This window comes from Oncorhynchus keta, chromosome 21 (genome assembly GCF_023373465.1).
Source record: "Oncorhynchus keta strain PuntledgeMale-10-30-2019 chromosome 21, Oket_V2, whole genome shotgun sequence".
Lineage (NCBI taxonomy): Eukaryota > Metazoa > Chordata > Actinopteri > Salmoniformes > Salmonidae > Oncorhynchus > Oncorhynchus keta.
This window is the reverse complement of record NC_068441.1, coordinates 48,369,136-48,394,315: the sequence shown is the minus strand read 5'-3', so window position 1 is coordinate 48,394,315 and position 25,180 is coordinate 48,369,136. Positions and strand designations below refer to the sequence as shown.

Genomic DNA, 25,180 nt, shown 5'->3' with positions numbered 1-25,180 from the left:
GGGTTAGGGGCTAGGGGTTTAGGGGTGAGGGGTTTAGGGGTACAGGAGCTAGGGGTTTAGGGGTTAGGGGCTAGGGGTGAGGGGTTTAGGGGTACAGGAGCTACGGGTTTAAGGGTTAGGGGCTAGGGGTTTAGGGGTGAGGGGCTAGGGGTTTAAGGGCTAGGGGTTTAGGGGGCTAGGGGCTTATGTTGGTATCTCTGTTGGTAGGCCACATAGTATGCCTTGGTTTTAGCTCAGCGGGCTAACACTGCTGCTGTGATCAACTGGGTTTGAACCTACTGTCTCCTGAATAGTCACACCATGTTAGCCCGCCGAGCTAAAGGCTAGAGCTCAGGGAGCTAACCCAAGCCTTCAGGCAAGTCTCAGGCAACGTATGGCATCATGGAAACATGTTCCACTGAACCACATCCATTACACTGGGCTATTGGCCAACTATCATAGTACTGCTCTGGCTCTGTGCTCTCTAAGTTCCCACATGGCTGCGCCTGTGGCTAACCTTGGGTACATTTACATTTAAGTCATTTAGCAGACGCTCTTATCCAGAGCGACTTACAAATTGGTGCATACACCTTATGACATCCAGTGGAACAGCCACTTTACAATAGTGCATCTAAATCTTTTTAGGGGGGTGAGAAGGATTACTTACCCTATCCTAGGTACCTTCCCAATGACTCCCCATTACCTACATAGTGGCTCTGGTCAAAAGAAGTGCACTATGCAGGGAACAGGGTGCCATTTGGAAAGCAGCTCTTCATCACTGAGGGGCTGACGTATACAACAGTGCTGTATTCTACATTTAGCTTCAAGGACAATACTTGAAGGTCACAGGAGAAAGACTATGGCATAGGTCAAATCAAATCAAGCCTTAACTGGCGATAGCAGACACCCGATTAGCGGATGTTTTGGCAATGTTGGAGATGGAACTGCGTTGGAAGCCATCTTGCGATCATTGCCACACCCGTCCAGAAGGAGAAAGTGTAGGCTGTATAGAAAATAGAAAAATCATTCAACTAAATAATGAGGGTTTCTGTCATCATAATGGAGGTGTAGATTCCATCTCACATTCCAGTGTTCCTGATGGAGGTGTAGATTCCATCTCACATTCCAGTGTTCCTAATGGAGGTGTAGATTACATCTCACATTCCAGTGTTCCAACCTGTAAACCAGGCTGTATTCTGTTAATGTGACTCCCTGCAGCCAATGGCAATGTCTGCTCTAGGTATAATACAAGGAACCACTTGTGGATTTGACAGTTCTAACGCAGTTCCATCTCAGACACTCCAAAACAACCGCTATGACCATGTTTCTGGAGTTTTACCACTCACAAACCTTTACTTTCAATGTCATTTCATTGACCAATATGTGATGTGAATGGACACTACTAACCTCACATGTAGTTAACTCATACATGCCCAATGCACATAAACAACAGCAACAAGAACAGCATCAATGATAGTCATTGTGGATTAAATCAAATTGATACTCTTGATAATTGTTTCTTTTACTTGGAACAGGATTTTAGGATGATCCCTGAGTGATTGTGCAAAATATTTTGCTTCTTCTTCTCTTGCCCCTAAATCTCCCTGTTTGAGTCAGATTCCCTCTAAATCTCTCTCTGTTGGAGTCAGATTCCCTCTAAATCTCCCTGTTGGAGTCAGATTCCCTCTAAATCTCCCTGTTGGAGTCAGATTCCCTCTAAATCTCTCTCTGTTCGAGTCAGATTCCCTCTAAATCTCCCTGTTGGAGTCAGATTCCCTCTAAATCTCTCTCGGAGTCAGATTCCCTGTAAATCTCTCTCTGTTGGAGTCAGATTCCCTCTAAATCTCTCTCTGTTGGAGTCAGATTCCCTCTAAATCTCTCTCTGTTCGAGTCAGATTCCCTCTAAATCTCCCTGTTGGAGTCAGATTCCCTCTAAATCTCTCTCGGAGTCAGATTCCCTGTAAATCTCCCTGTTGGAGTCAGATTCCCTCTAAATCTCCCTGTTGGAGTCAGATTCCCTCTAAATCTCCCTGTTGGAGTCAGATTCCCTCTAAATCTCCCTGTTGGAGTCAGATTCCCTCTAAATCTCCCTGTTGGAGTCAGATTCCCTCTAAATCTCCCTGTTGGAGTCAGATTCCCTCTAAATCTCTCTCTGTTGGAGTCAGATTCCCTCTAAATCTCCCTGTTGGAGTCAGATTCCCTCTAAATCTCTCTCTGTTGGAGTCAGATTCCCTCTAAATCTCTCTCTGTTGGAGTCAGATTCCCTCTAAATCTCTCTCTGTTGGAGTCAGATTCCCTCTAAATCTCTCTCTGTTCGAGTCAGATTCCCTCTAAATCTCCCTGTTGGAGTCAGATTCCCTCTAAATCTCTCTCTGTTGGAGTCAGATTCCCTCTAAATCTCCCTGTTGGAGTCAGATTCCCTCTAAATCTCTCTCTGTTGGAGTCAGATTCCCTCTAAATCTCCCTGTTGGAGTCAGATTCCCTCTAAATCTCCCTGTTGGAGTCAGATTCCCTCTAAATCTCTCTCTGTTGGAGTCAGATTCCCTCTAAATCTCCCTGTTGGAGTCAGATTCCCTCTAAATCTCCCTGTTGGAGTCAGATTCCCTCTAAATCTCCCTGTTGGAGTCAGATTCCCTCTAAATCTCCCTGTTGGAGTCAGATTCCCTCTAAAACTCCCTGTTGGAGTCAGATTCCCTCTAAATCTCCCTGTTGGAGTCAGATTCCCTCTAAATCTCCCTGTTGGAGTCAGATTCCCTCTAAAACTCCCTGTTGGAGTCAGATTCCCTCTAAATCTCCCTGTTGGAGTCAGATTCCCTCTAAATCTCCCTGTTGGAGTCAGATTCCCTCTAAATCTCCCTGTTGGAGTCAGATTCCCTCTAAATCTCCCTGTTGGAGTCAGATTCCCTCTAAGTCTCCCTGTTGGAGTCAGATCCCCTCTAAATCTCCCTGTTGGAGTCAGATCCCCTCTGTTCACTGGATTAGATAGCAGCCAACTTTTTGTTTGTTTTATTTAACCTTTATTTAACGAGGCAAGTCAGTTAAGAACAAATTGTTATTTATAATGAGGGCCTAACCCAGCCAAACCCGGACGACGCTGGGCCAATTGTGCGCCGCCCTACGGGACTCCCAATCACAGCTGGTTGTGATGCAGCTTGGATTCAAACCAGGGTGTCTGTAGTGACGCCTCAAACACTGAGATGGAGTGCCTTAGACCGCTGCGCCACTCGGGAGCTGCAGAGAGTTGCAGGGTATTCATGTGGAGTATCAAATCAAATTAAACTTACAGCAGGTATAAAGGTTGTGCGCTAGCTCCCTCAACATTACAGTGCAGTAGTCAACATTACAGTAGTAGTCAACATTACAGTAGTCAACATTACAGTAATCAACATTACAGTAGTCAACATTACAGTACAGTCGTCAACATTACAGTACAGTAGTCAACATTACAGTACATTAGGCAACATTACAGTAGTCAACATTACAGTAGTCAACATTACAGTCTAGTACTAAACATTACAGTAGTCAACAGTACAGTAGTCAACATTACAGTAATCAACATTACAGTAGTCAACATTACAGTACAGTCGTCAACATTACAGTACAGTAGTCAACATTACAGTACATTAGGCAACATTACAGTAGTCAACATTACAGTAGTCAACATTACAGTAGTCAACATTACAGTCCAGTAATAAACATTACAGTAGTCAACATTACAGTCCAGTAATAAACATTACAGTAGTCAACAGTACAGTAGTAGTCAACATTACAGTAGTCAACATTACAGTAGTCAACATTACAGTACAGTCATCAACATTACAGTACATTAGTCAACATCACAGTAGTAGTCAACATTACAGTAATCAACATTACAGTAGTCAACATTACAATAGTCAACATTACAGTACAGTAGTCAACATTACACTAGTCAACATTACAGTACAGTAGTCAACATTACACTAGTCAACGTTACACTAGTCAACATTACAGTACAGCAGTCAACATTACAGTACAGTAGTCAATATTACACTAGTCAACATTACAGTACAGTAATCAACATTACAGTAGTCAACATTACAGTACAGTAATCAACATTACAGTACAGTAATTAACATTACAGTAGTAGTCAACATTACAGTAGTCAACATTACAGCACATTAGTCAACATTACAGTACAGTAGTCAACATTACAGTACAGTAATCAACATTACAGTACAGTAATCAACATTACAGTACAGTAGTAAACATTACAGTAGTCAACATTACAGTAGTAGTCAACATTACAGTAGTAATCAACATTACAGTTGTAGTCAACATTATAGTCAACATTACAGTAGTCAACATTACAGTAGTCAACATTACAGTAGTAGTCAACATTACATTACAGTAGTCAACATTACAGTACAGTAGTAAACATTACAGTAGTCAACATTACAGTAGTCAACATTACAGTAGTCAACATTACAGTAGTAGTCAACATTACATTACAGTAGTCAACATTACAGTACAGTAGTCAACATTACAGTAGTCAACATTACAGTACAGTAGTAAACATTACAGTAGTCAACATTACAGTAGTCAACATTACAGTAGTAGTCAACATTACAGTAGTCAACATTACAGTAGTCAACATTACAGTAGTAGTCAACATTACATTACAGTAGTCAACATTACAGTACAGTAGTCAACATTACAGTACAATAGTCAACATTACAGTAGTCAACATTACAGTACAATAGTCAACATTACAGTAGTCAACATTACAGTACAATAGTCAACATTACAGTAGTCAACATTACAGTACAATAGTCAACATTACAGTACAATAGTCAACATTACAGTACAATAGTCAACATTACAGTAGTCAACATTACAGTACAATAGTCAACATTACAGTAGTCAACATTACAGTAGTCAACATTACAGTAGGCTACAATAATCCATCAATAATCAAGTGTAAAATAAAAAATGACAATAAGTATGAAGTACAAGCGTTACAGTAGTGATGATCAGGATAGATTGTCATTGCCTCCTCTCTGCTCTCCTGATGATCTCTGTAAGGACCAATGTTGTTAACCATCTGGAAGTGAACCGTATCCTTCAGTTTTTGGACTGTTCTCACAACCAGTGGCCCCACACTGCAAGGGCATCCTTCACATGTGCCTTCGCTGCTCTGCACCCCACTGGGTATTGATTTTGTGTGTGATTCTTCATCTTTAGTTGAAGGCCACACACGTCTTCGTGAGTGTGTGTGGTGAGTTTGTGTGTGTGTGTGTGTGTGTGTGTGTGTGTGTGTGTGTGTGTGTGTGTGTGTGTGTGTGTGTGTATGACATGTAGTAGAATGACACAGGTCCCAGCTACTTTGTTATCTGCATTACAGGATTTTCATAGGCGTCTTCCCATCATGGTGATCAATAGCATGATAAATGACTATTCTCTGCTCGGAATAGTTTCCAGGATCCTGCTGTCTGCTGTAGGTGGACTCACAATCACTGCACTGCATTGGACACCCTTCATACAGATATATTCAATATCTCCCTATCCCAGTCTGTTGTCCCCACATGCTTCAAGATGGCCATTATTGTCCCCGTACCTAAGAAAGCAAAGCTAATTGAACTAAATGACTATCGCCCCGTAGCACTCACCTCTGTCATCATGAAGTGTTTTGAGAGACTAGTCAAGGATCATATCACCTCCAACTTAACTGCCACCCTAGACTCACTTCAATTTGCTTTCCTCCCCAAAAGATCCAACAGGCGATGCAATGGCCACCACACTGCACACTGCCCTGTTCTATCTGGACAAGAGGTATACCTATGTAAGAATGCTGTTCATTGACTATAGCTCAGCATTCAACACCATAGTACCCTCCAAGCTCATCATCAAGCTCGAGGTCCTGGGTCTGAACCCCGCCCTGTGCAACTGGGTCCTGGATCTCCTGACGAGTCACCCCCAGGTGGTGAAGGTAGAAAACAACACCTCCTCTTCACTGATCCTCAACACTGGGGCCCCACAAGGGTGCGTGCTCAGCCCCCTCCTGTACTCCCTGTTCACCCATGACTGTGTGGCCATGCACGCCTCCAACTCAATCATCAAGTTTGCAGACGACACAACAGTAGTAGGCTTGATTACCAACAACAATGACACAGCCTACAGGGAGGAGGTGAGGGCTCTGGGAGTGTGGTGCCAGAAAAACAGCAGAGGGACCGCTGTGGTGAAGGTGGAAAGCTTCAAGTTCCTCGGCGTACACATCACGGACAAACTAAAATGGTCCACCCACACAGCAACAGCGCCTCTTCAACCTCAGGCTGAATCAATTTGGCTTAACACCTAAAACCCTCACAAACAGACAATCGAGAGCATCCTGCCAGGCTGTATCACCCGTTGGTATGGCAACTGCATCAACAACCCATCACCTGGGGCAAACTTTCTACCCTCCAGGACACCTACAGCACCCAATGCCACAGGAAGGCCAAGAAAATCATCAAGGACCATAACCACCCGAGCCACTGCCTGTTCACCCTGCTATCATCCAAGAAGGCGAGGTCAGTACAGGTGCATCGAAGCTGGGACCGAGAGACTGAAAAACAGCTTCTATCTCAAGGCCATCAGACTGTTAAACAGCCATCACTAGCACATCAGAGGCGGCTGCCTATAGACATAGATTAGGAATCACTGGCCCCTTTAAGGAAATGAAACACTAGCCACTTTAATAATGTATCTGTATCTGCATTACTCATCTCATATGTGTAAACTGTACTCTATACTATTCGACGGTATCTTAGTCACTTTAATTGTTTGTAAATATTGCATCACCCATCTCATATGTATATACTGTACTCTATACTATGGCACTGTATCTTAAAACTAAAACTAAATGCATGCTCTTCGACCAATTGCTGCCCGCACCTGCCCGCCCGACTAGCATCACTACTCTGGATGGTTCTGACTTAGAATATGTGGGCAACTACAAATACTTAGGTGTCTGGTTAGACTGTAAACTCTCCTTCCAGACTCACATCAAACATCTCCAATACAAAATTAAATCTAGAATCGGCTTCCTATTTCGCAACAAAGCCTCCTTCACTCATGCTGCCAAACATACCCTCGTAAAACTGACTATCCTACCGATTCTTGACTTCGGCGATGTCATTTACAAAATTGCCTCCAACACTCTACTCAGCAAATTGGATGTAGTCTTTCACAGTGATCTCCGTTTTACCACCAAAGCCTCATATACTACCCACCACTACGACCTGTATGCTCTTGTTGGCTGGCCCTCGCTAAATATTTTTCGCCAAACCCACTGGCTCCAGGTCATCTATAAGTCTTCGCTAGGTAAAGCCCCGCCTTATCTATTCTTGTTAGAGCCAGTTTGCGCTGTTCTGTGAACAGCGTTGTACGAGATTTCTCACATGGAATAGCCATCATTTCTCAGAACAAGAATAGACTGACGAGTTTCAGAAGATAGGTCTTTGTTTCAGGCCTTTTTGAGCTTGTAATCAAACCCACAAATGCTGATGCTCCAGATACTCAACTAGTCTAAAGGACAGTAATTATTGCTTCTTTAATCAGAACAACAGTTTTCAGCTGTGCTAACATAATTGCAAAAGGGTTTTCTAATGATCATTTAGCCTTTTATAATGATAAACTTGGATTAGCTAACAAAACATACCATTGGAACACAGGAGTGATGATTGCTGATAATGGGCCTCTGTACGCCTATGTAGATATTCCATTAAAAATTGGATGTTTACAGCTACTATAGTAATTTACAACATTAACAATGTCTACACTGTATTTCTGATCCATTTTTATGTTGTTTTCTTTCAAAAACAAGGACATATCTAAGTGACCCCAAACTTTTGAACAGTAGTGTATATTCTTAATCCTTTCCTTACTTTGATTTGTGTGTATTGAGTGTATGTTGTGAAACTGTTAGATATCACTTGTTAGATATTACTGCACTGTCGGAGACAGAAACACAAGTATTTCACGACACCCGCAATAACATCTGCTCAACGCGTGTATGTGACCAACAAAATTATATTTGATTTGATATCCTTTACAATCACTGCATCACAGTGGACATCGTTCATATCCTTTACAATCACTGCATCACAGTGGACATAGTTCATATCCTTTACAATCACTGCATCACAGTGGACATCGTTCATATCCTTTACAATCACTGCATCACAGTGGACATCGTTCATATCCTTTACAATCACTGCATCACAGTGGACATCGTTCATATCCTTTACAATCACTGCATCACAGTGGACATCGTTCATATCCTTTACAATCACTGCATCACAGGGGACATCGTTCATATCCTTTACAATCACTGCATCACAGTGGACATCGTTCATATCCTTTACAATCACTGCATCACAGTGGACATCGTTCATATCCTTTACAATCACTGCATCACAGTGGACATCGTTCATATCCTTTACAATCACTGCATCACAGTGGACATCGTTCATATCCTTTACAATCACTGCATCACAGGGGACATCGTTCATATCCTTTACAATCACTGCATCACAGGGGACATCGTTCATATCCTTTACAATCACTGCATCACAGTGGACATCGTTCATATCCTTTACAATCACTGCATCACAGTGGACATCGTTCATATCCTTTACAATCACTGCATCACAGTGGACATCGTTCATATCCTTTACAATCACTGCATCACAGTGGACATCGTTCATATCCTTTACAATCACTGCATCACAGTGGACATCGTTCATATCCTTTACAATCACTGCATCACAGGGGACATCGTTCATATCCTTTACAATCACTGCATCACAGTGGACATCCTTCATATCCTTTACAAGGATGAAGTAGTGAAACCACACGGTCAGTGTCAGTGTACATGTGAATGGTTCGGGTCGTTATACTACCAACTGTTATCTCCATCAGTAATCAATCAGTTATCTGTCCTACAATGTGCATTCATGTTGAATTACTATTCTACCTGCTCTGCATGGGTTCCAGGATGCTGGTTGCTTGCTGTAGGAGGACGGCTGGGCTGCAGACAGACAGAGGCTGACTTTGCAGCACTGCGTAGGCTGCTAGGTAGCTTTAAATGTGGGTAGTAGTAAGATTTATAGTCCCTGGTCTCTTGGCATGGCTGCCAGCAGTGCACATTGTTCACAGCAGAAAACTGTGAGCTGCAGGGAAAGTGGACAGAGACTCATACACAAAGGTTTATATGAGTCTGACTCAGGATAGGTCAGATATGAGTCTGACTCGGGATAGGTGTGATATCTGTCTGACTCAGGATAGGTGTGATATCTGTCTGACTGAGGATATATCTGATATCTGCCTGACTCAGGATAGGTCTGTCTGACTCAGGATAGGTTTGATATCTGTCTGACTCAGGATAGGTGTGATATCTGTCTGACTCAGGATAGGTGTGATATCTGTCTGACTCAGGATAGGTGTGATATCTGTCTGACTCAGGATAGGTCTGATATCTGTCTGACTCAGGATAGGTGTGATATCTGTCTGACTCAGGATAGGTCTGATATCTGTCTGACTCAGGATAGGTGTGATATCTGTCTGACTCAGGATAGGTCTGATATCTGTCTGACTCAGGATAGGTGTGATATCTGTCTGACTCAGGATAGGTCTGATATCTGTCTGGATGTCAGAGGTGGAAGAGAACCCTATCCTGGTTCCTTCTGAAGCAGTCAGTGAAATACAGGATGGAGAAGCATAAACAGCTACACATCTCTAAATAACCATGTAATGAGGCTTGATATCTCTATCAGCATAGTAAATAACCATGTAATGAGGCTTAATATCACTGTCAGCATAGTAAATAACCATGTAATGAGGCTTAATATCTCTATCAGCATAGTAAATAACCATGTAATGAGGCTTAATATCACTGTCAGCATAGTAAATAACCATGTAATAAGGCTTAATATCTCTATCAGCATAGTAAATAACCATGTAATGAGGCTTAATATCTCTATCAGCATAGTAAATAACCATGTAATGAGGCTTAATATCTCTATCAGCATAGTAAATAACCATGTAATGAGGCTTAATATCTCTATCAGCATAGTAAATAACCATGTAATGAGGCTTAATATCTCTATCAGCATAGTAAATAACCATGTAATAAGGCTTAATATCACTGTCAGCATAGTAAATAACCATGTAATAAGGCTTAATATCTCTATCAGCATAGTAAATAACCATGTAATGAGGCTTAATATCTCTATCAGCATAGTAAATAACCATGTAATAAGGCTTAATATCTCTATCAGCATAGTAAATAACCATGTAATGAGGCTTAATATCTCTATCAGCATAGTAAATAACCATGTAATGAGGCTTAATATCTCTATCAGCATAGTAAATAACCATGTAATGAGGCTTAATATCACTGTCAGCATAGTAAATAACCATGTAATGAGGCTTAATATCTCTATCAGCATAGTAAATAGCCATGTAATGAGGCTTAATATCTCTATCAGCATAGTAAATAACCATGTAATGAGGCTTAATATCTCTATCAGCATAGTAAATAACCATGTAATGAGGCTTAATATCTCTGTCAGCATAGTAAATAACCATGTAATGAGGCTTAATATCTCTATCAGCATAGTAAATAACCATGTAATAAGGCTTAATATCTCTATCAGCATAGTAAATAACCATGTAATAAGGCTTAATATCTCTGTCAGCATAGTAAATAACCATGTAATAAGGCGTAATATCTCTATCAGCATAGTAAATAACCATGTAATAAGGCTTAATATCTATATCAGCATAGTAAATAACCATGTAATGAGGCTTAATATCTCTATCAGCATAGTAAATAGCCATGTAATGAGGCTTAATATCTCTATCAGCATAGTAAATAACCATGTAATGAGGCTTAATATCTCTATCAGCATAGTAAATAACCATGTAATGAGGCTTAATATCACTGTCAGCATAGTAAATAACCATGTAATAAGGCTTAATATCTCTATCAGCATAGTAAATAACCATGTAATAAGGCTTAATATCTCTGTCAGCATAGTAAATAACCATGTAATAAGGCGTAATATCTCTATCAGCATAGTAAATAACCATGTAATAAGGCTTAATATCTCTATCAGCATAGTAAATAACCATGTAATGAGGCTTAATATCTCTATCAGCATAGTAAATAACCATGTAATAAGGCTTAATATCTCTATCAGCATAGTAAATAACCATGTAATGAGGCTTAATATCTCTGTCAGCATAGTAAATAACCATGTAATAAGGCGTAATATCTCTATCAGCATAGTAAATAACCATGTAATAAGGCTTAATATCTCTATCAGCATAGTAAATAACCATGTAATGAGGCTTAATATCTCTATCAGCATAGTAAATAACCATGTAATAAGGCTTAATATCTCTATCAGCATAGTAAATAACCATGTAATAAGGCGTAATATCTCCATTAATATGTCCCTCCATCGCCAGCTTCTTGTATAAAAGTAGCATTCGGGTTATTTCCATTTGGGGAACATCGGCGTGACAGTATTTTGGATATTGAATCATTCCTCATGTTGTGAGTCAGCCAGCCAGTCAGCTAACTAGTCAGCTAGCCAGCCAGCCAGGCAGCCAGCCAGCCAGTCAGCTAACTCGTCAGCCAGCCAGGCAGCCAGCCAGCCAGTCAGCTAACTAGTCAGCTAGCCAGCCAGCCAGCCAGGCAGCCAGGCAGCCAGCCAGCCAGTCAGCTAACTAGTCAGCTAGCCAGCCAGCCAGGCAGCCAGGCAGCCAGCCAGCCAGTCAGCTAACTAGTCAGCTAGCCAGCCAGCCAGGCAGCCAGCCAGCCAGTCAGCTAACTCGTCAGCTAGCCAGCCAGCCAGGCAGGCAGCCAGACAGGCAGCCAGCCAACTAGTCAGCTAACTCGTCAGCTAGCCAGCCAGCCAGGCAGCCAGCCAGCCAGTCAGCTAACTCGTCAGCTAGCCAGCCAGCCAGCCAGGCAGCCAGACAGGCAGCCAACCAACTAGTCAGCCAGCCAGCCAGGCAGCCAGCCAGCCAGGTAGCCAGCCAACTAGTCAGCCAGCCAGTCAGCTAACTAGTCAGCTAGCCAGTCAGCCAGCCAGCCAGGCAGCCAGTCAGCTAACGAGTCAGCTAGCCAGCCAGTCAGCCAGCCAGCCAGTCAGCTAACTAGTCAGCTAGCCAGCCAGGCAGCCAGCCAGCCAACTAGTCAGCTAGCCAGCCAGCCAGCCAACCAGCCAGCCAACTTGTCAGCTAGCCAGCCAGTCAGCCAACCAATCAGTTAGCCAGTCAACCAGTCAGCCAGTCAGCCAGCCAGCCAACTAGTCAGCTAGCCAGTCAGCCAGCCAGCCAACTAGTCAGCCAACCAACCAGTCAGCCAGTCAGCCAGTCAGCCAGTTAGCCAGTCAGCCAGTCAGCCAGTCAGCCAGCCAGCCAGCCAGTGCAGAGGAAGGCAATGTGTTGAGGTAAACGCATATCACAGAGCTGGTGAAGCGAGAGAGTTGGAGAGATAGAGGACTAAACTGTACAGAAGTGCTGCCCTTGTTCTGTCTGGGCCTGTGCTAGAACTCAAATGTATTCTACAGTATGTCACAGCACTGGACCACTAGAACAACGGGGTGATATCAGTCATAGAGAACAACGGGGTGATATCAGTCATAGAGAACAACGGGGTGATATCAGTCATAGAGAACAACGGGGTGATATCAGTCATAGAGAACAACGAGGTGATATCAGTCAGAGAACAACGAGGTGATATCAGTCATAGAGAACAACGGGGTGATATCAGTCATAGAGAACAACGGGGTGATATCAGTCATAGAGAACAACGGGGTGATATCAGTCATAGAGAACAACGAGGTGATATCAGTCATAGAGAACAACGAGGTGATATCAGTCATAGAGAACAACGAGGTGATATCAGTCATAGAGAACAACGAGGTGATATCAGTCATAGAGAACAACGAGGTGATATCAGTCATAGAGAACAACGAGGTGATATCAGTCATAGAGAACAACGAGGTGATATCAGTCATAGAGAACAACGGGGTGATATCAGTCATAGAGAACAACGAGGTGATATCAGTCATAGAGAACAACGAGGTGATATCAGTCATAGAGAACAACGAGGTGATATCAGTCAGAGAACAACGGGGTGATATCAGTCATAGAGAACAACGAGGTGATATCAGTCATAGAGAACAACGAGGTGATATCAGTCATAGAGAACAACGAGGTGATATCAGTCATAGAGAACAACGGGGTGATATCAGTCATAGAGAACAACGGGGTGATATCAGTCATAGAGAACAACGAGGTGATATCAGTCATAGAGAACAACGAGGTGATATCAGTCATAGAGAACAACGAGGTGATATCAGTCATAGAGAACAACGAGGTGATATCAGTCATAGAGAACAACGGGGTGATATCAGTCATAGAGAACAACGAGGTGATATCAGTCATAGAGAACAACGAGGTGATATCAGTCATAGAGAACAACGAGGTGATATCAGTCATAGAGAACAACGAGGTGATATCAGTCATAGAGAACAACGAGGTGATATCAGTCATAGAGAACAACGAGGTGATATCAGTCATAGAGAACAACGAGGTGATATCAGTCATAGAGAACAACGGGGTGATATCAGTCATAGAGAACAACGAGGTGATATCAGTCATAGAGAACAACGAGGTGATATCAGTCATAGAGAACAACGAGGTGATACCAGTCAGAGAACAACGGGGTGATATCAGTCATAGAGAACAACGAGGTGATATCAGTCATGGAGAACAACGGGGTGATATCAGTCATAGAGAACAACGGGGTGATATCAGTCATAGAGAACAACGAGGTGATATCAGTCATAGAGAACAACGGGGTGAAATCAGTCATAGAGAACAACGGGGTGATATCAGTCATAGAGAACAACGGGGTGATATCAGTCATAGAGAACAACGAGGTGATATCAGTCATAGAGAACAACGAGGTGATATCAGTCATAGAGAACAACGGGGTGATATCAGTCATAGAGAACAACGAGGTGATATCAGTCATAGAGAACAACGGGGTGATATCAGTCATAGAGAACAACGAGGTGATATCAGTCATAGAGAACAACGAGGTGATATCAGTCATATTCTCGTTGGCTATTATGAGAATATGAGAGGCAATAATACAAACTATGAAAACTATGAAATTATTCAACTGGATCTGGGGAAGGGACGTTACTTGGTCCCAGATCTGTCGCTGGCATGCCATGACTGTTTACAATGTCTCAAGCAATACATTCCAGATGCCCAACACATTTACATGGTTGTGTGTTGTACTTCCCCTTTAAGAGGCATTAGAAGAAGACAAAAAAAGGATCCATGAAATGCATTTGGTGTGTCATCATAGTGGTCTCTGATTGGTGGTCATCATTTGGTGTGTCATCATAGTGGTCTCTGATTGGTGGTCATCATTTGGTTTGTCATCATAGTGCTCTCTGTCTTTTTTTCACAGCTGAATTGAAAGTCATTGAAAGAAACAGAAAAGGTGTCATAATGTATTTATTTTTTTCGCAAACATCCTTTCTGAATTGTTTTAGTATTTTAATTTTGTAATCAGATTACACGCAGCCGTAATCAGTTACTTGCCAAACCTGCACTATTAGACTTATGTGTTAAAGGGTAAGCCATTTATCTGAGGGAAACTTGTGAAGATAATTTGTCTGCTCTCTATTAGTTGGCTCATCTCCAACCAGGTTTGGCTGTGCTCATTAATTATGTCTGATGCATTGACCAGGCTGGAAGAGCATAGCCACAATATCAGAATGAATAGCCCTCTCTTGACCTAGACTAGTCTCTAGCACTTCTTCATCAACATTAAAGATTGCGTTCCAGTTGTCTACAGACATGCTTCATTCACAGTTTTGAACAGTAACCATTATACTAAAATGTTTAAACCAACACCGTATTTGATAGGCATACATGTGAAGTGTGTGATGATTCTAAATTAGAATCTAAAGATTTTCATGGTTCTAGATTAAGATTTGAAGCATGTTTATTTTTCTTTGTTATTTTTTTTAACTTGGTCAAGTCAGTTAAAGAACAAATTCTTATTTACAATGACCGCCTGCCGCAGCCAAACCCTAAACCGGACAGCGCTGGGCAAATTGTGCACCGCTCAATCATGGCTGTTTGTGATACAGCCTGGAATCGAACCAGGGTCTGTAGTGAGGCCTCTAGCACTGAGGCGCAGTGCCTTAGAATGCTGCGCCACTCAGGAGCACATGGTTCTAGAGGATCACGTGAAGCGTGTCCTGATTCTAGATGATCATCTGAAACGTGCCATGATTCTAGATTACAATCTGAAGCATGTCATGATTCTAGATGATCATTTGAAGCGTGTCATGATTCTAGATGATCATCTGAAGCGTGTCCTGATTCTAGATGATCATCTGAAGCGTGTCCTGATTCTAGATTACAATCTGAAGCGTGTCATGATTCTAGATGATCATCTGAAGCGTGTCCTGATTCTAGATTACAATCTGAAGCGTGTCATGATTCTAGATGATCATCTGAAGCGTGTCATGATTCTAGATGATCATCTGAAGCGTGTCATGATTCTAGATGATCATCTGAAGCGTGTCCTGATTCTAGATTACAATCTGAAGCATGTCATGATTCTAGATGATCATATGAAGCGTGTCATGATTCTAGATTATGAAGAAATTAAAGAACTAAATTCAAATTACGATTATTTAATGTTGTTAGAACATTATTGTAAATTCACTAAAATTACACTTCTCTTAATTGGACAGATTTAGGTTTCAAATTCAAACACAGGTCTTCTTGAATTCACTCTATTGCAACCATCAGTGCACTTCTAATGAACCTCACGTTCAACAAAGCAGTTTGTTGCCAATGATAGATTGAGCCTACATGGATTTTTCTTTCCTTCAATACATGCAGGCCTCTTGGGCATTAGAATGATGTTGACAGTTTTATGCGTCTGTGGATATTGCTTTGGAAAATACGGTAGCAAGCCTTATGATCACTATAAATCCTATACGGCATGGTTTATTGTGGCTTCTATTGATAATCCACAGTCATCATCATGTGAGAATAAACAATTGCAATGATAATTGAAACGATAGATTCATTCATAATCTTGTATCAGCCAATGTTTCAACAACCAAATGCAACAAATGGAAGAGTAGACTAAATCGACCGCGTATCCAATCATGCGACACTGAAATAGCGGCGCAGAACTGCCATAATAAAAAACCATACTTACCGAATATACGCGTGCGATGCAGGCCTGCCATAACCGCAGCATAAACACTTCTAAAATGTTTAAATTGAGATGTTTGATTTGTTGTTTTTCAGCTGCGGTAGCGGACAGATGGGAGACACGTCATCGCAAATAGTCTGGCTGGTTTGGACGTAAGGACCACCAGGCGTGATAAACGGCTGAACTTGGATGCGGCGGTTCACGATTATCTGCAACTGAGCGCTGTGGCTGCGTGGAGACAAGTTTGCTGTGACAGACGCTGCTACCACAGAGTTTCTAATCCCAGAGGCGCAACATCGCGAGACTTCCGGGAACGTTTACAAAGGAAACCAGACCAAGCAGACCAGGCCGGGGTTTGGGAAGTCCATGAGAGAGGTGGTATAATAAGCATTAGTATTACAAGCTAGGTTTCCATCCAATTGGCGACAGATTTTCATACGAATATAAAAAAATGTGCATAAAGAAAATGCGTTTTCATGTACTGAATAAAAATATATAGTTCAATGTGTTTCCGTCACATTTTCAACTATACCGATAGTGTTGTCAATTTTTTTTTTGTTGCATACATAGCAAACGTGCCTGCATGGTCTTGGCATGTGTACTCTAGCCAACAGCTAGCAAATACAGTGGGGATAGATCAGGGGCAGACTGGGACAATAATTCAGCCCTGGCATTTTATCAACACCAGCCCACATCCCTCCACTCTTGCTGTCAGTTGTGTCACTAACTTCTACAGTTGGCGGCACCAGTACATGATTTGGTCGGGAATCAAATCATGAGTAATCATGTTACAAAGTAATTCAGAATGATTTAGTAAAAAGTATAATAAATAGACTAAATCATTATGAATGACTTCATAACATGATTTGATTCCGACCAAGTCATGGGCTGTACAAGTTAGTGACAACTTACGCCAAGGGGTGCAGTGATGTGGGCTGGTTGCCACCGACTGTACAAGTTAGTGCAGATAATCGTGAACCGGTGCATCCATTGGTCAGCCATTTATCACGCCAAGCGGTCCTTACATCCTAACCAGCCAGACTATTTGTGTGTTAGTTTAAATGTAACCTTTATTTCACTAGGCAAGTCAGTTAAGAACAAATTCTTATTTACAACGACTGCCTACCGGGGAACAGAGGGGTTTAACTGACTTGTTCAGTGGCAGAACGACAAAATTTTTACCTTGTTAGCTCGGTGATTCGATCCAGCAACCTTTTGGTTACTGGCCCATCAAAAAAAAAAAAAAACACTAGGATACCTGCTAATTCATTTGAGGTTTGAACACCTGAGGAAGTGGAAACTCAAAACACATTAACTATATCACTGACTCTAAATATAATGCCCACTGCTAGTAGCCATGTATTCATCCAACAGTACATTTTGCCCTAAAAAGAAAAGTTGCAGTTGTAGTCTACTACCAATGAGACCTATAGGCCTATTCCATCATAATGGCCGATGAGTGAAATGCGTGGATACAGCTCTATATCTAAAAGCCATATAAAATATCTTGATTCTAAAATAGTTGCTATTGAGCTGAATATTAATCAAATCAAATCAAATTTATTTATATAGCCCTTCGTACATCAGCTGATATCTCCAAGTGCTGTACAGAAACCCAGCCTAAAACCCCAAACAGCAAACAATGCAGGTGTAAAAGCACGGTGGCTAGGAAAAACTCCCTAGAAAGGCCAAAACCTAGGAAGAAACCTAGAGAGGAACCGGGCCATGCAAATATTCTTAAAACTATTTTCCCACCAGGGATGTGTTTCCATCAGCGTGATGAAGTAGTTCATGTAAAAAAAAATATGTACCTACTCTGAGGTGCGTTCAGTTCGCTTGAACGTTTGCTACATTGCCGAACCGGTTGTGCTGAACGACACGTGTCCCCAAAACGTTCTTGTACATTCTTTAACTTCTTTAACTTTGAGGTACGTTTGCTACCGTTTGGTGGGTGTGGCTTGAAGCAATGAGGGATGTATTTAAAAGGGTAGTGGACATACTGACAGCATTCCCCAACCCCAACCCACATCCAAACCCCTCACCGTTTCTCAACTGGTCGTTCAGTACAGCACCGTTTCCGTTCAATTGAATGTTAAAGAACATAAAAATGTACTGAACGCAGCATTGTAAAAAAGCATTGTATTTGGGACAAATCATTCACTAAACCCCAACTAAATCTTGCAATGAATCATGTGGAAATTTAACAAGTTGAGGTGACTAAACTGCTTGGAGTTACCCTAGATTGTAAACTGTCATGATCAAATCATATTGATAGAACAGTAGCTAAGATGGGGAGAAGTCTGTCCATAAAAAAGCACTGCTCTGCCTTCTTAACAACACTATCAACAAGGCAGATCCTACAGGCTCTAGTTTTGATGCATCTGGACTACTGTTCAGTAGTATGGTCAGGTGTCACAAAGAGGGACTTAGGAAAATTACAATTGGCTCAGAACAGGGCAGCACAGCTGTCAATCTCTCATGGCTCAAAGTGGAAGAGAGACTGACTTGAACACTACTTGTTTTTGTAAGTGTTGACAAGCTGCATGTAACGAGCTGTCTGTTTAAACTTCTAGCACACAGCTCGGACACCCATGCATGACCCACAAGACATGCCACCAGAGGTCTCTTCACAATCCCCAAGTCCAGAATAAACTATGGGAGGTGCACAGTACTACATAGAGCCATGACTACATGGAACTCTATTCCACATCAGGTTACTGATGCAAACAGTAGAATCAGATTGGGAAAAAAACAGATAAAAATACACCTTATGGAACAGCGAGGACTGGGAAGAGACACACACACAAAGGTACAGACACATGCACACGCACTCTACACACACACGTACAGTCGTGGCAAAAAGGTTTGAGAACGACAAATATTCATTTTCACAAAGTCTACTGCCTCAGTTTGTATGATGGTAATTTGCACATACTCCAGAATGTTATGAAGAGTGATCAGATGAATTGCAATTCATTGCAAAATCCCTCTTTGCCATGCAAATGAACTGATTCCCCCAAATCATTTCCACTGCATTTCAGCCCTGCCACAAAAGTACCAGCTGACATCATGTCAGTGATTCTCTCGTTAACACAGGTGTGAGTGTTGACGAGGACAAGGCTGGAGATCACTCTGTTATGCTGATTGAGTTAAGAATAACAGGCTGGAAGCCTAAAAAGGAGGGTGGTACTTGGAATTATTGTTCTTCCACTGTCAACCATGGTTTCCTGCAAGGAAACACGTGCAATCAGCAAATCAAATTTATTTATATAGCCCTTCTTACATCAGCTGATATATCAAAGTGCTGTACAGAAACCTAGCCTAAAGCCCCAAACAGCAAGCAATGCAGGTGTAGAAGCAAGGTGGATAGGAAAAACTCCCTAGAAAGGGCAAAACCTAGGAAGAAACCTAGAGAGGAACCAGGCTATGAGGGGTGGCCAGTCCTCTTCTGGCTGTGCCGGGTGGAGATTATAACAGAACATGGCCAAGTTCAAATGTTCATAAATGACCGGCATGGTCAAAAAATTGTAATCATAGTGAACAGTTCAGGGTTCCATAGCCGCAGGCAGAACAGTTGAAACTGGAGCAGCAGCACAGCCAGGTGGAATAAGGACAACAAGGAGTCATCATGCCAGGTAGTTCTGAGGCATGGTCCTAGGGCTCAAGTCCTCCAAGAGAGAGAAAGAAAGAAAGAAAGAAAGAAAGAAAGAAAGAAAGAAAGAAAGAGAGAATTAGAGAGAGAGCATACTTAAATTCACACAGGACACCGGATAAGACAGGAGAGATACTCCAGATATAACAGACTGACCCTAGCCCCCCGACACATAAACTACTACAGCATACGTAAATACCGGAGGCTGAGACAGGAGGGGTCAGGAGACACTGTGGCCCCATCCGATGATACCCCCGGAAAGGGCCAAACAGGCAGGATATAACCCCACCCACTTTTCCAAAGCACAGCCCCCACACCACTAGAGGCATATCTTCAACCACCAACTTACCATCCTGAGACCAAGCCGAGTATAGCCCACAAATATTTCCGTCACGGCACAACCCAAGGGGGGGCGCCAACCCAGACAGGAAGACCACGTCAGTGACTCAACCCACTCAAGTGACGCACCCCTCCTCGGGATGGCATGGAAGAGCACCAGTAAGCCAGTGCCTGTAATAGGGTTAGAGGCAGAGAATCCCAGTGGAGAGAGGGGAACTGGATAGTCAGAGACAGTAAGGGTGGTCCGTTGCGCCAGTGCCTTTCCATTCACCTTCACACTCCTGGGCCAGACTACACTCAATCATTGGACCTACTGAAGAGATGAGTGTTCAATAAAGACTTAAAGGTTGAGATCGAGTCTGTGTCTCTCACATGGGTAGGCAGATCATTCCATAAAAATTTAGTTCTATAGGAGAAAGCCATGCCTTCAGCTATTTGCTTAGAAATTCTAGGGACAATTAGGAGGTGTGCGTCTTGTGACCGTAGCATACGTGTAGGTATGTACGGCAGGACCAAATCAGAGAGATAGGTAGGAGCAAGCCCATGTAATGCTTTGTAGGTTAGCAATAAAACCTTGAAATCAGCCCTTGCCTTAACAGGAAGCCAGTGTAGAGAGGCACTGGAGTAATATGATCGTTTTTTTTGGTTCTAATCAGGATTCTAGCAGCCGTATTTAGCACTAACTGAAGTTTATTGAGTGCTTTATCCAGGTAGCCGGAAAGTAGAGCATTGCAGTAGTCTAACCTAGAAGTAACAAAAGCATGGATTTATTTTTCTGCATCGATTTTGGACAGAACATTTCTGATTTTTGCAATGTTACGTAGATGGTAAAAAGCTGTCCTTGAAACAGTCTTGATATGTTCGTCAAAAGAGAGATCAGGGTCCAGAGTAGCGCCGAGGTCCTTCACAGTTTTATTTCAGACGACTGTACAACCATCAAGCTTAATTGTCAGATTCAACAGAAGATCTCTTTGTTTCTTGGGACCTAGAACAAGCATCTCTGTTTTGTCCGAGATTAAAAGTAGAAAGTTTGCAGCCATCCACTTCATTATGTCTGAAACACAGGTTTCATTGAAATGTACAGATGTGTGTCATCCGCATAGCAGTGAAAGTTAACATTATGTTTTCGAATGACATCCCCAAGAGGTAAAATATATAGTGAAAAGAATAGTGGTCCTAAAACGGAACCTTGAGGAACACTGAATTTTACAGTTGATTTGTCAGAGGACAAACCATTCACAGAGACAAACTGATATCTTTCCGACAGATACGATCTGAACCAGGCCAGAACTTCTCAGTGTAGACCAATTTGGGTTTCCAATCTCTCCAAAATAATGTGGTGATCGATGGTATCAAAAGCAGCACTTAGGTCTAGGAGCATGAGGACAGATGCAGAGCCTCAGTCTGACGCCATAAAAAGGACATTTACCACCTTCACAAGAGCAGTCTCAGTGCTATGATGGGGTCTAAAACCAGACTGAAGCATTTCGTATACATTGTCTTCAGGAAGTCAGTGAGTTGCTGCGCAACAGCTTTTTCAAAAAAAATTGAGAGGAATGGGAGATTCGATATAGGCCGATAGTTTATTATATTTTCTGGGTCAAGGTTTGGCTTTTTCAAGAGAGGCTTTATTACTGCCACTTTTTTGGTACACATCCGGTGGATAGAGAGCTGTTTATTATGTTCAACATAGGAGGGCCAAGCACAGGAAGCAGCTCTTTCAGTAGTTTAGTTGGAATAGGGTCCAGTATGCAGCTTGAAGGTTTAAAGGCCATGGTTATTTTCATTATTATGTCAAGAGATATAGTACTAAAACACTTGAGTGTCTCCCTTGATCCTAGGTCCTGGCAGGTTTGTGCAGACTCAGGACAACTGAGCTTTGGAGGAATACTCAGATTTAAAGAGGAGTCCATTATTTGCTTTCTAATGATTACGATCTTTTCCTCAAAGAAGTTCATGAATTTATTACTGCTGAAGTGAAAGCCATCCTCTCTTGGGGAATGCTGCTTTTTAGTTAGCTTTGCAACAGTATCAAAAATACATTTCTGATTGTTTTAATTTTCCTCAATTGGGTTGGAAAAATATAATGATCGAGCAGCAGTGAGAGCTCTTCGATACTGCACGGTACTGTCTTTCCAAACTAATCGGAAGACTTCCAGTTTGGTGTGGCGCCATTTACGTTCCAATTTTCTGGAAGCTTGCTTCAGAGCTCGGGTATTTTCTGTATACCAGGGAGCTAGATTCGTATGAGAAATGTTTTTAGTTTTTAGGGGTGCAACTGCATCTAGCGCAAGGTTAAATTGAGTTCCTCAGTTAGGTGGTTAACTGATTTTTGTCCTCTGACGTCCGTGGCTAGGCAGAGGGAGTCTGGAAGGGCATCAAGGAATCTTTGGGTTGTCTGAGAATTTATAGCACGACTTTTGTGGCTCCTTGTTGGGGTCTGAGCAGATTATTTGATGCGATTGCAAACGTAATCAAATGGTGGTCCAATAGTCCAGGATTATGAGGAAAAACAATAAGATCCACAACATTTATTCCATGGGACAAAACTAGGTCCAGAGTATGACTGTGGCAGTGAGTGGGTCCGGAGACATGTTGGACAAAACTCACTGAGTCGATGATGGCTCCGATAGCCTTTTGGAGTGGGTCTGTGGACTTTTCCATGTGAATATTAAAGTCACCAAAAATGTGAATATTATCTGATATGACTACAAGGTCCGATAGGAATTCAGGGAACTCAGTGAGGAACGCAGTCTATGGCCCAGGAGGCCTGTAAACAGTAGCTATAAAAAGTGATTCAGTAAACTGCATAGATTTCATGACTAGAAGCTCAAAAGACAAAAACGTTGTTTTGTTTTGTTGTAAAATGAAATTTGCTATCGTATATGTTAGCAACACCTCCACCTTTGCAGGATGCAAGGGGGATATGGTCACTAGTGTAACCAGGAGGTGAGGCCTCATTTAACACAATGAATTCATCGGGCTTAAGCCATGTTTCAGTCAGGCCAATCACATCAAGATTATGATCAGTGATTAGTTCATTGACTACACTTTCAAAAATGGCAGGAATGGAGGAGGTCTTTATTCTAGTGAGATTGCTAAGGCGAACACCGCCATGTTCAGTTTTGCCCAACCTAGGTCGAGGCACAGACACGGTCTCAATGGGGATAGCTGAGCTGACTACACTGACTGTGCTAGTGGCAGACTCCACTAAGCTGGCTAACAGCCTGCCTGCACCCCTATTTCATTGTGGAGCTAAGGGAGTTAGAGCCTTGTCTATGTTCGCAGATAAGAAGAAGAAATTGAACATAAATGATTCTGAGCTATTATCTACTAATTCTATATTTTGGGAGCGACAGAAAACAGTTTTCAACCAGCGATTGATTCATCATTGTTTTGCACAAAAAAAGGCTTCGCAGGCCAGGATATTGCTGCCAGTAAGATTGCACCTAAATCAACCATTTATCAGATCATCAAGAACTTCAAGGAGAGCGGTTGAATTGTTGTGAAGGCTTCAGGGTGCCCAAGAATGTCCAGCAAGCGCCAGGACAGTCTCCTAAAGTTGATTCAGCTGCGGGATCGTGGCACCACCAGTACAGAGCTTGCTCAGGAATGGCAGCAGGCAGGTGTGAGTGCATCTGCACGCACAGTGAGGCAAATACTTTTGGAGGATGGCCTGGTGTCAAGAAGGGTAGCAGAAGCCACTTCTCTCCAGGAAAAACATCAGGGACAGACTGATATTCTGCAAAGGGTACAGGGATTGGACTGCTGAGGACTGGGGTGAAGTCATTTTCTCTGATGAATCCCTTTTCCGATTTTTTGGTGCATCCGAAAAAGCTTGTCCATCAGTCCTGTGTCATGCCAACAGTAAAGCATCCTGAGACCAGTCATGTGTGGGGTTACTTCTCAGCCAAGGGAGTGGGCTCACTCACAATTTTGCCTAAGAACACAGCCATGAATAAAGAATGGTACCAACACATCCTCCGAGAGCAACTTCTCTCAACCAACAGTTTGGTGACGAACAATGCCTATCCAGCATGATGGAGCATCTTGCCATAAGGCAAAAGTTATAACTAAGTGGCCCAGGGCACAAAACATCGATATTTTGGAGTCCATGGCCAGGAAACCCCCCAGACCTTAATCCCATTGAGACCTTGTGGTCAATCCTCAAGAGGCGGGTGGACAAACAAAACTCCACAAATTCTGACAAACTCCAAGAATTGATCATGCAAGAATGTGCTGCCATCAGGATGTGGCCCAGAAGTTAATTGACAGCATGCCAGGGCGGATTGCAGAGGTCTTGAAAAATAACTTCATATAATCAACTTCATATAATTGTCAATAAAAGCCTTTGACACTTATGAAATGCTTGTAATTATACTTCAGTATTCCATAGTAACATCTGACAAAAATATCTAGTCACTGAGGCAGCAGACTTTGTGAAAATTAATATTTGTGTCGTTCTCAAAACTTTTGGCCTCGACTGTACATTGTAATATTGTTGTATGGTGGTATTATACATTTTTGTATTGAAGATATGTAGTGGTGTAATAATGTTATATGATGTATGTACTGTTTTATCTTTTGTTTGATATGTAATGTAAGTGCCTTAATGTGTTTGGACACCAGGAAGAGTTGCGGCTGCCAGAGGGATCGTTTTTCATTTTTCCAAAAGGGAATTTCAGGAACACTTCAAATAAGGGCTGTGTTTCGTGTAGGCCTACCCTGGTGTGACGTTTTGATATCCATCTAAATCTCTCTCAGACAGGGTGACTTTTATCAATATAATTCGGCTCTATTTACTCTCAAATTCGAAAAATGCTAATTAGCATCAAAGTAGACATCGTGCAAGACTACAAATCCCAGCATGCTCTTGCGCGTCATCTCCAGCTGACACCTTTGCTAACATGTATTGTCAA

General features: G+C 42.2%; 1 protein-coding gene and 1 long non-coding RNA gene across 3 annotated transcripts in view; one reads left to right on the top strand and one right to left on the bottom strand.

Moving 5' to 3' along the window:
• podxl2 (podocalyxin-like 2) overlaps positions 1-16,555 on the bottom strand; it is a 73,622-nt gene extending 57,067 nt beyond the window's left edge. The window contains exon 1 of one of the 2 annotated variants that reach the window (XM_052474092.1): positions 16,274-16,555. In XM_052474092.1, the coding sequence (XP_052330052.1) occupies positions 16,274-16,304 (31 nt within the window). In that variant the 5' untranslated portion in view covers positions 16,305-16,555. The remainder of the gene's footprint in view (positions 1-16,273) is intronic. The other variant, XM_052474091.1, reaches the window with a different exon arrangement.
• Positions 13,064-13,831, top strand: LOC127910401 (uncharacterized). The gene is made up of 3 exons (XR_008074675.1): positions 13,064-13,095; positions 13,229-13,282; positions 13,767-13,831. It is a non-coding gene; the product is annotated as an uncharacterized LOC127910401 (long non-coding RNA).
• Positions 16,556-25,180: the final 8,625 nt, after the last annotated feature.